We start from the raw sequence: 14,255 nt of genomic DNA, 5'->3' as shown, positions 1-14,255 counted from the left end.
TTCTGCATCTTTTTATTTATTTACTTTTGTCTTTTATCTTTGGGGGATTTTCTCAATTTTTTTAACTTCTCAATTTTTTAAAACTATCTTATAAATTCTAATATACTTTTATCATTATATTTTTAGTTTCTAAGAGCTCCTTTGTTGTTGCATCCTGTGCTAGGTTCATGGATGCAGCCTCTTCTCACTTTGAGACTATTAATTATAGTTTTTTTTCTCTACATTTTCACTTTTCTCTGCCTTGTTTGTATTTTCTCCAAGTTTTTTTCTTCCTCTTTATTTGCTTTGTTCTCTGTCCTTTATGTAAGATGCTTTCCTCTTATATCCAATGTTCCTTAGCTGCATGTTCTTTATGTAAGAGTAAGACACTTAAAAGCAAAAAGGCCTTGTCAACTAGTCAGCTTAACTGAGGATGATCTGGGTGGGCATTTTCGTTGGAGAGCCCCAGCTATCAGTATCTGCAGTGTTTTTCCTCATTGGGCTGATTACTTCCCCAGAGATAAATCCTCCAGCACCTTGTCTGTGGGTTATAAGCCTGTCACATCTTTTCAGAACCATGTGGGGAAAGAGGGTTAGGCGAGGGGAATATCCATTTGTTCAATAGATACAGTTTCCCTTAATCCCTTTGTTTTCAGTGTGGAAACCTCACCCTCAGCCATACGTAGTATTTTTAGTCCAGAGCCTCTGTGAATCAAACTTTCCAGTGAATAAAGCTCGGTCTTCTTCCAGGAGAGGGAAGGAGCAGGCACTCAGCTACCTTGAATAGAAGAGGAAATCGGGGAGCCTTTGACAGACTTCTAACCAATTCTACTACATATTTGCAACCCTACTTCCAGTGGGCTGTGCAGTATGAATCAGTCTGCTTGTGGGCTTTCCTAGCAGTTGATGGAAATTTCAGCTTTGTCAGTCCTGCTAAATCAGCTATCACTCATCCACATGATTTGCAGATCCCAAAATTTGTGGCTGCTCTTTTTCATCTCTTCCATTCTTTGTGTCTATGTGAGTTTGCCTGTTTTAATCCCTTTACTTTCAGTTTAGTGAGGCTTCAGGATGGAGCTGTGTTAAATATATTTTGTTAGACATCCTTAACCAGAGTAACTCATGTTTATTCTTTTTAAAAAATATTTTATATATTTTTAGAGAGATGGGGGAGGGAGAAAGAAAAGGAGTAAAACACTGGTGTGCCAAACACCAATTGGTTGCCTCTCACACATGCCCAACTGGAGATGTGGCCCGCAAACCAAGTATGTGCCCTGACTGGGAATCAAACTGACAGCCTTTCAGTCCACAGGTTGGCGCTCAATCCACTGAGTCACACCAGCCAGGACTCATGTTTATTATTTAAGGCCAAACTTTTCCTGACCCCATGTACAAAATCAATTGCTCCATTATATGTATTTTCATAGGACTTTATATATGTCTATGATAGCATTTTCCAAGCTTTATTATAATTACTTGGATGACTCCTAACTATAATCCCCATGAGAGCCATCATTGTATAACACTATTACATTACATAATATAGTTTCTTTTTCATGGTATATTTTAAATTTTTAATGAGCCAATAGAAATGAATATTCACCATATTCAGTTAGGATATGAAATTGAAGCTAAAATGGCCTTTGAGGGACCTTGAAATAGTGTCTGAACATACTTCCATCCATAGATGTAGCTCCATCCCAAAGGATGTTCAGCTTAAGCCACTCTGCAGCCAGGCTTATTGCTAACTTGAGATTGAGAATATACCTGGCTTAGCTACACATCCAGCCTTGGAAAGAAGAATTGGGTTTGCTTAAAAAGAAGAGTGATATGGTCAAAGAAACAGTACCCATTGGTTATGTGGAATATGTGATACTCTGCTACAGCGACAGAGAAGCTGCAAGAATGAGATAGTTGTAAGGCATCAGTTTATCAGCAGTATCAAAATCCAAGTCCAAATAAACCATTTTCCCTGGAAAAAGGAAAGAGTAAAATTTTACTATGTGCCAAGTAATATGCTAGGCCCTTTACAAACGTTATCTCATTTAATTCTTATATCTACAACATAGGTGTTTTTATATCTGTTTTACAGTTGAGGGGTTTAAATCCCACCCAGTCTAAGGTCAACTAACCAAAACTGAAACCTTTTCTGAGCACCTCCGTTCTGACACATGCTTGCGCTAAATGCCCTTCCTCTGTGCTGCTCTTGTTATCCAAGCATATCTTTATCTTGATACCATATTCAAATGGCATCTGTTTATTTATCTATCTCCTCGACTAGATAGCCACTCAAGGGTAGGAACAGTGTCTTATTCTCCAGTACAGGGCCTTGAACATGGAAAGCTCTCACTAAATGTTTGTTAGACTACAGATTCAATCTAAGAATTCAAGCCCAAATATCTTGTTCATTATCACAGGCACACATCCAGATATCAAAGATAGTTACTCTGCTTTAGGAAGCTTTGGGAAGGAAAAATAAACCAGTTCCGAAAACTTAGCAGATCTCATTTTTTATTGTATATTGAGAAATGCTGATGTTTTGGGAACTTTTCCTATGAGCTAAAAATGGAAGACAAAGCTGAACAAAAGTGAGGCTTACATATACATCAAAGAACATATGAAGAATGTCGGTTGTTTTATTTTCCAGGGGCCTTATGGGTGTGCATCATTTTAAATCCACATTGCAAACTGGAGGAAAAATCCTCTTGGCTGCAGCAACTGCAGAAGTGGAGCAACTTGGATGTCTGTCCCCTGGAGGATGGGAACTATGGGCATGAGCTGCCCAATATCACCAATGCACTTTCCCAGAATGCCAATCACAGCCAAGGTGAGCAGATACCTTTTTAGGGTCTTTGTGCCTGTAACTCCAAATGGTTGAGGGAAAAGCACTAGAGCAAAGGTAGCTGAAGAAACTTTTGGCTATCAGAATTGTCATCCTAAATAAGAAAGCCAGTCCTTTTGTTTGTCTTGAAACACAAAACTTTAAATAAGGGTATGCTTTTATCTTTGACATTGGAGATGCTGTCTTTTTCCACATCTAGAGTATCCTCATAGTGCCCAGCATAAATTCCTAGAGACCCCTACATGAATCTTATTTACCCTTCAAGTTCTTCATGACTAATAGATCTTGGCCTAGTTGGGGTTGATTTTAGCTCAGAAGACCTACCTCAGTGGAAGGATGGAAGACTTGCAGAACATAGCTTTTAAAAATGTCCTGACAGTTGCCTTTCTTATGGTGCTGTTTTCCTCTAATGTTTATACAGCAGATAACTAGGAGGGGTCATGCTCCCAAATTACAATTAGGATTCTTTTAAGACAAACCCAATACAATGACACTGTACTCTCTGCATTTTGAGCGCAGTAGCCTACTAATATCACTGAGCATCAGCATTTGCATCAATTTTAATTCATCTAACTCAGACTATTTGATGTTGGCAACTGAGTGCTCCTTAGCCCATTGGAAACCTCTATTGGTAGGAGGTTTTGATCACAATTAATATTACCCCTTTAGGTGATAAATCTGATATTTTTAATCTCAAAGATAAAATTACTTAAATTATTGTTCTTGCGTGGTCTTCATCAACTGTACCATAATTGATTGTCAATGTAGTTAAGGCAAATTAGGTAATGAAATGTGAAAAGGCTACAGTTTTGCCACTTCTTTAAACTACCTTTACTGGCACTCATCTAACCTCCACAGCACAGGAAGCCATCTTTTCATTGTTGGCTTTGGATTGGCATAGACAGTGAGATGCATATAAACACGTGCCTCCAGTCTGGCATTTTCTTCCCTGTCATAGTATATTGGTGTTATGTATTGTTACTGGTTCTCGTTTGAATACGTTGCTTCCTCTGCAGTGTTTTCAGGTTGTGGCTGATTTATCTCTCACATCTCTTTACCAATGGACCTGAGGGAACAATAGGCACCCTACTTATTCCTCATTGCCATTTCTACATTAGTGGACTTCCCTCCTTCCTAAAATAGCCCCTAGCTTTAAAGTTTATATCATCAAAATATGTCTGCTACCGTTGTGGTCTGGGTCATTTGTAGGCCTCTGGGTCAATTCCTTCTCACTCCCTGAAGATTGTTGGCTATTGGCTCACAACACACTACTCTGTCATTACTTCTATCAAAATTCTTAATGATTTCAGTAGACACGTAGATGATCCTTCTGTTATTCTAGCCTCTCAGTTCTTTGACCTCCTGTCTTTTAATAGATTCATCTTCCAACATAGCTTAGCTGTACAGTCCCAAGATCCTACCCTAAACCTTGTTATTACCAATAACTTTCTTCATAATCTCAATCTAAAGCAGCTCTAATTACCACCACCAGTTTTTACTAGCTTATTTTCTTTAGTATCCCAATTCTGGTAATTCTTTGACCCACTAGGAATTTTGATCCTACTGTTTTTTTATTCTCTTGAAGCTTCATTTTCCTCCATATCCAGGTTAGATTCCTTGGTGCATCGTTATAATTACTCCCTTGCATGCATACTCAAGTCTCTCCTTTCCCTTTGTTACCTAGTGTAGCAAATTCCTAATGTTAGTAGTTCAGCCTAACTCTCTAATTACTTGGTGCTCACACCTGCACAGCTAAACACAGTGGTGAGAAATACAATCTTGATTACTGGTCTTATTTTAAGTTTACGACCACTAATCTCCAGTGGATCTGTAGTACTGTGTAGACTAGACATCCACTGCATTTCCCTAGTCTATGCCTTGTTTCACTCTTTTAAATCTCTTATTTTCTACCATCATTTCACTATAACTTTTTATATTCTTCTCTTTCCTCATTTTTAGCTGATAGTCTAGCTTCCTATTCACTGAGAATATAGAAGCAATCAGAACAGAATTTCCAAAATTATATCACCACATCTGCCTCAGCCTATGCCCATGTACTGTGCTTTTTCCACTATTTTTAGAGATCCTATTCCTTCTTTTTTCATCCAGGATATCATTACATAATTCTTTTTTGTCTCTCTTGCATCCCAAATTTTTGTGAATTATTACTGTGAGTATACAAGCACATTGTTTTATCTCTCCTCAAAAAAAAAAGAAAAAAAGTACCTGTGGCCCCATATGCTTCTCTGGCTACCTTCCTGTTTTTCTGAGGCAGTAGAAATAGTGGTAGAGTTAAGAAAAATAATTTTTAAAATAGTATATATTTACCATCTCTATCTCTTCTGTTCTTAATCTCCCTTGAACTAACTCTAGTCAGACTATCATCCCCCCACTACTAAAACAGCTCTTGTATTGGTCACTAATGTTAACCATTGCTAAACCTACTGGTTGATTCTCAGTCATAATTTTATTTGATCTGTAAGTAGTTTTTGTCACAATTGATCTCTCATTCCTTGAAGTACTTTTTTCATCTTATTTTCAAGACACTACTCTCTCTTGGTTCTCCTCTTACTTCATTTGTCCCCCCCACCCCACCCAGTCTTTTTTACTGCCTCGTCCCACTCCCCAACCTAATATGCTGCAGTACCCAGAGCTCAGTCATCAAACCACTTTTCTTTTCCTTCTGTACTTATTTCATTGCATCGTTTTATTTTTTTAATTATATTTTATTGATTGTGCTATTACAGTGGTCCCAATTTTTCCCCTTTTGCCCCTCTCCACCCAGCCACTTCCCACTCCCTCAGACAATCCCTACACCTTTGTCCATGACCACTAGGCATACATATAAGTTCTTTGCTACTCCACTTCCTGTACTGTACTTCCATGGCTATTCTGTAACTACCAATTTGTACTTCTTAATCCCCTGACCTCTTCACCGATTCCCTCACATCCCCCTCCAATCTGGCAGCCATCAAAACCTTCTTCTATCTATGATTCTGTCTCTGTTCTTCTTGTTTGTTTAGTTTGTTTTCTAGATTCAATTGTTGATAAATATAGTTATTGTCATTTTATTGTTCATAGTTTGGATCTTCTTTTTCTTAAATAAGTCCCTTTAACATTACCAAACATAATGTTTTGGTGATGATGAACTCTTTTAGTTTTTTCTTGTCTGGGAAGCTCTTTATCTGCCGTTTGATTCGAAATGATAGGTTTGCTGAGTAGGGCAATCTTGGCTATAGGTCCCTGCTTTTCATGACTTGAAATATTTCTTGCCAATCCTTTCTAGCCTGCAGTTTCTTTTTAGAAATCAGCAGGCCACCTTATGGGAACTCCTCTATAGGTAACTAACTGCTTTTCTTGTGCTGCTTTTAAGAGGCTCGCTTTATCTTTAACGTTTGGCATTTTCATTGTGATATGTCTTGGCGTGGTCCTCTTTGGGTCCATCTTGTTTGGGACTTTCCGTGCTTCCTGGACTTGCATGTCTTATTTCCTTCACCAAATTAGGGAAGTTTTCTTTTCTTGTTTGTTCAAATAGATTTCTAATTTCTTGCTCTTTCTCTTCTCCTTCTGGCACCCCTATGATGCAAATGTTGGAGCACTTGAAGTTGTGCTAGAAGCTGCTTACCCTATCCTCATTTTTTTAATTCTTTTTTTACTTGTTGTTTTGATTGGTTGTTTTTTGCTTCTTTATGTTCCAAATCATTGATTTTATTCTCAGCTTCATGCACTCTACTGTTGTTTCCCTGTAAATTGTTCATTATTTCAATTAGTGTATCCTTGGTTTCTGACTGGATCGTTTTTATGCTGTTAAGGTCCTCACTAAGTTCCTTGAGCATCCTTACAACCAGTGTTTTGAACTCTTCATCTAGTAGATTGCTTATCTTTATTTTGTTTAGTTCTTTTTCTGGAGTTTTGATCTGTTCTTTCATTTGGGCCATGTCTCTTTGTTTCCTCATTTTGGCAGCTTCCCTGTTTTTGTTTCAATGTATTAGGAAGAGCTACTATGACTCCCTGTCTTGTAGTGTGGCCTAATGCAGTAGGCATCCTGTAGGGTCTAGTAGCATAGCCTCCCCTATCACCTAAGCTGGGTACTTGAGGTGTGCCCTCATGTGGGCTGAATATATCCTTCTCTTGTAATTGAGCTTTGGTTGCTGTTGGCAGATCAATGGGAGGGATTTACCCAGGCCAGTCAGCTTCAAGGCTTGGCTGTGACCTATGACCCCAAACATCTGCCCAATGTGGAGAATCAGCTGTGTAGGGGCAAGGGTGGTGGTGCTCTGATGTGGTCTGCAGCTGTCTACTGGATACGCAGGCTCTGGGGTTTCCCGGGTGGTACCCACTAAGGTCAGCCACCACCTGTGTTCTACCCGGGGCCAATCTGCATGAGCTACAAAGCAATCTGAGATGACTGTTAGTTGTGCTGAGCTTTTAGAGGTTCCCAGATGAAACCTAGGCTGGCTTCTGCTAGTGCTGGGCCTGGGGGCCACTTAGCAAGAGGTACAGGGGCTGGGGGCCTACTGAGGCTGGCTGTTGCATGAGCCAAGACCAGCCATTCATATGGAAAAGTCACTGTTAATAGCTTGGGTGGGTCTGTAAGTTGGGTGGGACAGAGTCTCAGGGGATCTCCAGAGCAGGGCAGACAGTGTTAGCCAGAGTGATGGAGTCTCAGATATGGCCTCTGCCTGCCTTTCTGTCTGGGAGAAAGCTGTCCCCCAGCTCTCACCTTGGTGCCAGATGCTTCAGTTTCTGTCTGTAGGCCATTGGTGCCTTTCAAGCTGTTACCCCAGTGCTGGAGCTTAGAGGGAGTGAGTCTGAGTAAGTCCGTTTGTGGGTTCTTTTAAGAGGAACTGCTTGGGGCTCCAAAAGTTTCTTCCACCAATTCAATCCCTGCCTGCCGATGATTTTTGCAGCCAGAAGTTATGGGGACTTATCTACCTGGCACTGGAACTCTGGGTTGGAGGGCCTGATGTGGGTCTGGGACTCCTAACTCCTGGGACATGCCTTCCAAATTTTTATCCACCATCATTGCATTATTTTAATAATCATTTATATACCAACAATTCCCAAGTTTATACCTCCTGCTAGAGTTTTCCTCTCAACTCCAGGCTTGTATGTTGAGTGACCTTTCAGTATCTCTACTTAGATATTAATAGGCATCTCAGTAGCATTTCTTACTCCTCAAGCCCCACCCAAACATGCTCTTCCTACAGTCTTCTCTGTCTCTTATATGGCAAGAGTGCCTTAAAAACCTTGGAGTCAGTCTTGATTTTTCCCTTTTTATCTCACCCCAGATATAATCCATGAGCAAATCCTATTGCCTTTACTTTCAGACTATATCAAAAAGCCATCCTCTCTCATCACCCCCACTGTGTATTACTCTGGCCAAGTGATCATCATATTTCACAAATTATTGCAGTGGCCTCCTAATGACTCCCCCTACTTCTGCCCTTTCACCTTATAGTCTGTTCTCAGTACTGCTTCCAGTTAGGCTTTTAAAGTGCAAGTTACATCATATACCTTCAACAGCTCAAAGCCCTCCAGTGGCTTCTCTTCTTCCTCAGAAAGCCAAAGTCATTTTTCACTCATGGTCTGCAATGCCCTCGTGATCTGGCTCCCTAGTATCTATCTGGCTTCATCTTCTGTGATTTCCCTCCTTACTCCATTCCAAGTACACTGGCCTCTGCTGCCCTCAAATCCTCCAGATAACCCACCTCAGGATCTCAGCACTTGCTGTTCCTTGCCTGGAATACTCTTCCCTTAGTCATATCTTGCCTTCAGTTACTTCAGGTCTCTGTTCAAATGTTATCTTATTTAGGGACCATTCTATACAAAACAATTACCCCCACCTAACAGCAGCTTACCTTTCTCCCTAACGCTGCTCTCGTCTTTTTTATAGCATTTATAACTATCTGATATATCTTATGTATATTTATTTAATCACCTCTTCCCATTTGAATGTAAAGATCCCTAAAGGCAAGGACTTTTATATCTTTAGCACCTAGAATAGTTTATTCTATGTAAAGGCACTCATTATTTGCTAACTTAACGAATTACAAAACATATTGGGAGCATAATCCCTACTGTGGGCCAAGCAGACCCACAGTGGATACTTCAGGAGGACAGGGGCTTAGACTGCAGCCAATAGAAGGATCCTTGTGCTTCTACTGAGGGACAACATGAAGGAGAAGCAACTTCGGTAAATGCTGTCAGTGCTATTCTCATTTAATTCTCAGAGCCCATACTCTGTGGAATATATCAAATTCTGAGGAAATGACCAGATTCCAAGGACTTTTGCTTACTGGATGAATATATTCATTTCTTTTACGTTCAGTCTGAATCTTAAGACTTTCCCTCCCAATTTTTTTGCACAGCCTCAGTAGATGCACACCACCTCATTTGGGCATCTTTAGAGACATCTGTACGGTACTTCACTTCTTTATCTCAAAACAGTTTCAGCTGCCTTTAATTTGTCAGAGTCAGTTAAATAATCTACACTTTTTAAATATTTCCTTAAATGTCATTTCCATTAGTCCTCCTAGAGCTACAGTTTATGACAGTGTATCTTCCATTTGGTCTTCCTACACACCGTTCTTAAGAATTAAGCCTCATTTCTCTGTTGTTTTGATTTCTCTGCAGCTTTTTCATGGAAGAGAGATGACATGGTAAGACTCTAATGAGGAAACAAGTTCATTAGTCTTTTGGAGAACAAGGCTGTAAGCCTGCAGTTACCAGTGTGGTAAAGATACCAGAATACACAGGACTTCAGCTCTTTTTTTCAGCTTTTAATATGAATTTCAAGGAAGTCCTCAGTCTGATAAGGGTTGTGCTGTAAATGGGATAGGCTGTGATTCATTGGAGAAATTACCTAACTCCTACTCTCTTCCCTGACTTCTATAGATGCAGTTTGTGTTCTCATAATTGAGCCGCTGAACACCACTGTTCCTCCTCTCTTTCATGTGCCTCTGGGTCCTAGGAGATACTGGTTTTCTGTAAGAAGTAGAAAGGCAGTCATAGATCTTTGTAGAAAAGATCTGTCCATAGAGAGCAAAGATACACTAAAAGCTATCCAATAAACAGGTATCACAACAAACACCCCGAGTGGCTGCAGTCACTAACCCCCCCTCCCATCCTGAAGAATACAGGAGTTAGAGCTTCAGATTACCTGTCATTGAACTGTTGCATTTCTTTCTGTCCCCAGACTCCTTACCCAGACCAAGACGAACAGTGTTTACTAGAGCCATCGAGGGCCGTGAATTGCATTGGCAAGACAGCCACCTACAGCGAATAATTAACAGCGATATATATATAGCTCCTACCTGTCAGCAGGAAAGTGAGAGACTGCTCTTTAATTCCCAAGGTCAGCCACTGTGGCTTGGTAAGTGTACCTCTCCTCTACTCTAAGACTTTTGGAGCCCAATCTCACCTCTTGGCCTGACTGAGCCATCTACGTTGGTACCAGCAACACAATTACATTTTGGACAGTCTTCATGCAGATCTTTTGGGGCCTTGACTCAAGCCTCAGTATTTTATGTGAAGTCTGAGCCTTTGGTATATGTACTCAACTGAGGTACAATAATTTCAAATAGAAGAATTTATATTCTGTACCCTAAATTTTGGGAGGGGAAAGGTAGTACTCAAACAGTACTACCAAAACCATTAAACATCCATTCACAGCCTCTCTTAGTCACTAGTGATGGAGCAACATTATAATCTGATTTGAAATTATGTTTTACTAAAAAGGCCCTACATTTGACATTTAAATTACCCTGTGCTAGTAGCTAGGGCACAGTCTGCATTTGTCACCAGTCTTCCTCTTCCCTCCTTTCCTTCCTTTCTTCCTCAGAACAGAATAAAGCTGTTCCATTGTCAGTTCAGACCATCCTCTGGCCTTTTATCAATCTGTTCTTGACTTTATCACAGGATGCTCATTACAGAATAGACATCCTTTTTAAACATATTCATTTTCTGAATTTTATAATTATGATATTTTTATTATCTGCTCCTCATTCCCTGCCTTTGTGCCTCAACCCATTTTCTTTGTCTTTCTCAAGATACTGCTGAATCTGGATATGTCCCTGTCTCTCCTGAAAGCCTTGGCCAACTCACTGCGGGTCACTACCTAAAGTTCCCTTTGATCATCTTTCCTCATCTCCGATACAATACTTCTATATAATTCTAACAAGCTTATGATAAAAGATACACCTCATTGATAAACAAAGATGCAAATCAAAACAATATTAAATTACCATTTTTGACTGTCAAGGGTCAAAGATTTTAAAAATAAAGATAATTAGTTTTTGGTTGGAAGAAGTCACATGGAGATAGGTACTCTCATACTACTAGTAGGAGTGTAAATGCTTACAGCCTTTCTGAAAAGTGTTTCAGCAATACTTACCAAAGCCTTTAAAATACATTCATACCCTTTGATCCAGGAATTCTCCACCTAGGAATTTATCCTAAGCTATAATTATGTAAAAATATACATAAAACTAGGCAGTCTCTTAGAGCATGGTTGTAAATAATGTACAGATGACAAAAATTGGAAATAATCTAATATCTGACCATAGAGGACTGATCGATTGACTCAGTCGATAGTACATATCCAGTGCAGTGATATGTTAACATTTTTTGTATTATAGAAGTACATTTAATGACATGGAAAAATATTTACATTGTATGAAGTGAGAAAACCCAGTTATAAAAAAATTAATTATAATATCATACCATTATAATTAAAATTGAATAGAAAAATCTGGATATATATATATATATATATGAAAGTGGAAATAATGCTTATTTCTGACCCTGATAGGTGTGGCTCAGTTGGTTGGGTGTCGTCCCACAGAGCAAAAGGTCACAGGTCAGGACACATGCCTGGATTGCAGGCTGGTCCCCAGTCCCCAGTCTGGGCACATGCGAGAAGCAGCTGATGGATGTTTCTCTCACGTATTAATGTTTGTCTCACTCTTTCTCCCTCCCTTTCCCTCTCTCTAAGAATAAATAAATAAAATGTTTTTTTAAATAATCCTTATTTCTGATATTTATTTTATATTTTGCTTATCTGTGTTTTCTAATTTTCTGCAATTATTTCTATAATTTTTAAAGTTTTATTTTCAATTACAGTTGACATACATTATTATATTATTTTCAGGTATACAACCCAGTGATTAGACATTATATAACTTCCTAAGTGATCATCATGATAAATTTCACATTAATTGACACCATACACCCCTAGGCTGTACTTTACATCCCTATGACTATTCTGTAACAACCAACTTGTACTTCTTTTTTTAAATATGCTTTATTGATTATGCTGTTACAGTTGTCCCAATTTCTTTTCCCTTTGTTCCCCTCCACCCAGTGACCCCCCTTAGTCCATGCCCATTGGTTGTGCATATAGTTCTTCTCAACATCTTCCGATCTACTCCACTCCCTCCTACTATGCTTCTTAATTCCTGTACCATCTCTCTCCCTTTTCCCCCTTCCCCTGTCCACTGACCTCCCCCCAATATGTTCCCCATACCTATAATTCTTTTTCCACTCTCGTTGCCTACTTAATTTGCCTTTGTTTCTGTTCCCTAGCTTCTGTTGTTGGTTGTTGTGATACAGTTTTCATTTTAATGTTCATAGTTTTGATCCTCTTTCTCCTAAACAAGTCCCTTTAACATTTCATATAACAGTGGTTTGGATCTGATGAACTCCTTCAGTTTTACTTTGTCCTGGAAGCACTTTCTCTGCCCTTCTATTCTGAATGATAGCTTCACTGGATAGAGTAATCCTGGTTGTAGGTTTTTGGTTTTCATTATTTTGAATATTTCTTGCCAGTCCCTTCTTGCCTGCAGTTTCTTTTGAGAAATCAGCTGAAAGTCTTATTGGGACCCCTTTGTACATAGTTCTCTTCTCTCTTGCTGCTTTTAAGATTCTCTCTTTATCTTTAATTTTTGACATTTTGATTATAATGTGTCTTGGTGTGGTTCTCCCTGGGTCCAGTTTATTTGGACTCTCTGTGCTTCCTGGACCTGTAAGTCTATTTTGTTCCCCAAGTTAGGGAAGTTCTGCTTCATTATTTTTTCACATAATTTTTCAATTTCTAGTTCTTCTTCACCTTTTGGCAACCCTATGATTCGAATGTTGGCCCTCTTATAGCTGTCCCATAGTTTTCTGAGCCTCTCCTCATTTTCCTCACTTTGTTTCCTCTTCCTGCACTGGTTGACTGTTTGTTCCTTCCCTATGTTCCGGTTTGTTGATTTGATCCCTGGTTTTCCTTCCCTCACCACTTGTTTCATATGTATTTTCATTTATTTCAGCAAGACTAGCCTTAATTCCTTCCCCGTCTTGTTTAAGATCCGCTGTTAGATCTGTAAGCTTTCTTATAACCAGAGCTCTGAACTGAGCCTCAGGAAGATTTCTTATCTGCTGGTCTGATAGATCATGTATTTGCTGTCTGGTCAGCTGCGTGATTGGGATCTCTTATCATGATCCCTGCCATCCTGACAGTTTGTGTTTACCTTTGTTTCCTGGGTGTGATGTCACACCTCCTACGCTATAGGGGGCGGAGCCCTGTGCACTCATCACTATGGGGTGACCATTCTTACCACACTGTGGCACTTTGTGTGGAGGCAGGGGTCCAAGATGGATTCCTGCTGTTCACTCTCTGCTGAGAGACCACGAGCCTTCTCCTCCGTCCTTACACCCTCCAGTCCTCACAGTACGAGGCAATGGGGATCTGCCTTCCCCGGCATTGGAATCGCAAGCTGACTGGTTTGGTCTGCAGCCAGGGGTGCCCCCCAAGTGCTTCTCACCTCCCCTTAAATACGGGTGTCTGTGCTTACCATCATCCTGCAGCCTTCACTGCAGCTGCCGCTGCCAGCACAGTTTGACCTCTCTGCCCTGGCTTCACCCCTCCTACCTGTCCGGACGAGCACCACTTGTTTATAACTTCATACGCTGGACTTCCATGTAGCTTTATTTTCTGGAACTTCTGGTTATTTCTGGTTTTGTGGTAGCTGTATTCCTTCTTAGTTGTGGAGGGAGATGGAGCGTGTCAGTCTAGGCCTCCATCTTGGCCGGAAGTCCAAACTTGTACTCTTTAATCCCTTCACCTTTTTCACCCGTACCCCCAAACCTCATCCCATCTGGCAACTATCAAAACTTCCTCTATATCTGTAAGTCTGTTCTGCTTGTTCATTTACTTTTTTTTAAATTTAATTATTGATAGATATGTATGTATTGTCATTTATTGTTCATATGTTTTAAATTTTATTTTTTTCTTAAAGAAGGCTAGCATTTTATTTAATACTGGTTTGGTGGTGATGAATTTCTTTAGCTTTTTCTTGTCTGGGAAGCTCTTTATCTGTCCTTTGATTCTAAATGATAGCTTTACTGTGTAGAGTAATCTTGGTTGTAGGTCCCTGCTTTTCATGACTTGGAA

At 39.8% G+C, this 14,255-nt stretch overlaps 1 protein-coding gene across 1 annotated transcript in view; it reads left to right on the top strand.

Annotated features, from left to right (window-relative positions):
* Positions 1-14,255, top strand: part of ZSWIM5 (zinc finger SWIM-type containing 5) — a 103,914-nt gene that overhangs the window by 69,173 nt on the left and 20,486 nt on the right. The window contains exons 5-6 of the mRNA XM_090271602.1: positions 2,627-2,806; positions 10,020-10,196. Of these exons, the coding sequence (XP_090127728.1) occupies positions 2,627-2,806; positions 10,020-10,196 (357 nt within the window). The remainder of the gene's footprint in view (positions 1-2,626; positions 2,807-10,019; positions 10,197-14,255) is intronic.

Source organism: Furipterus horrens, unplaced genomic scaffold (genome assembly GCF_987537825.1).
Source record: "Furipterus horrens unplaced genomic scaffold, mFurHor1.1.pri manual_scaffold_3, whole genome shotgun sequence".
NCBI classification, from domain to species: Eukaryota; Metazoa; Chordata; class Mammalia; order Chiroptera; family Furipteridae; genus Furipterus; species Furipterus horrens.
This window is presented reverse-complemented; position numbering and strand designations above follow the sequence as displayed.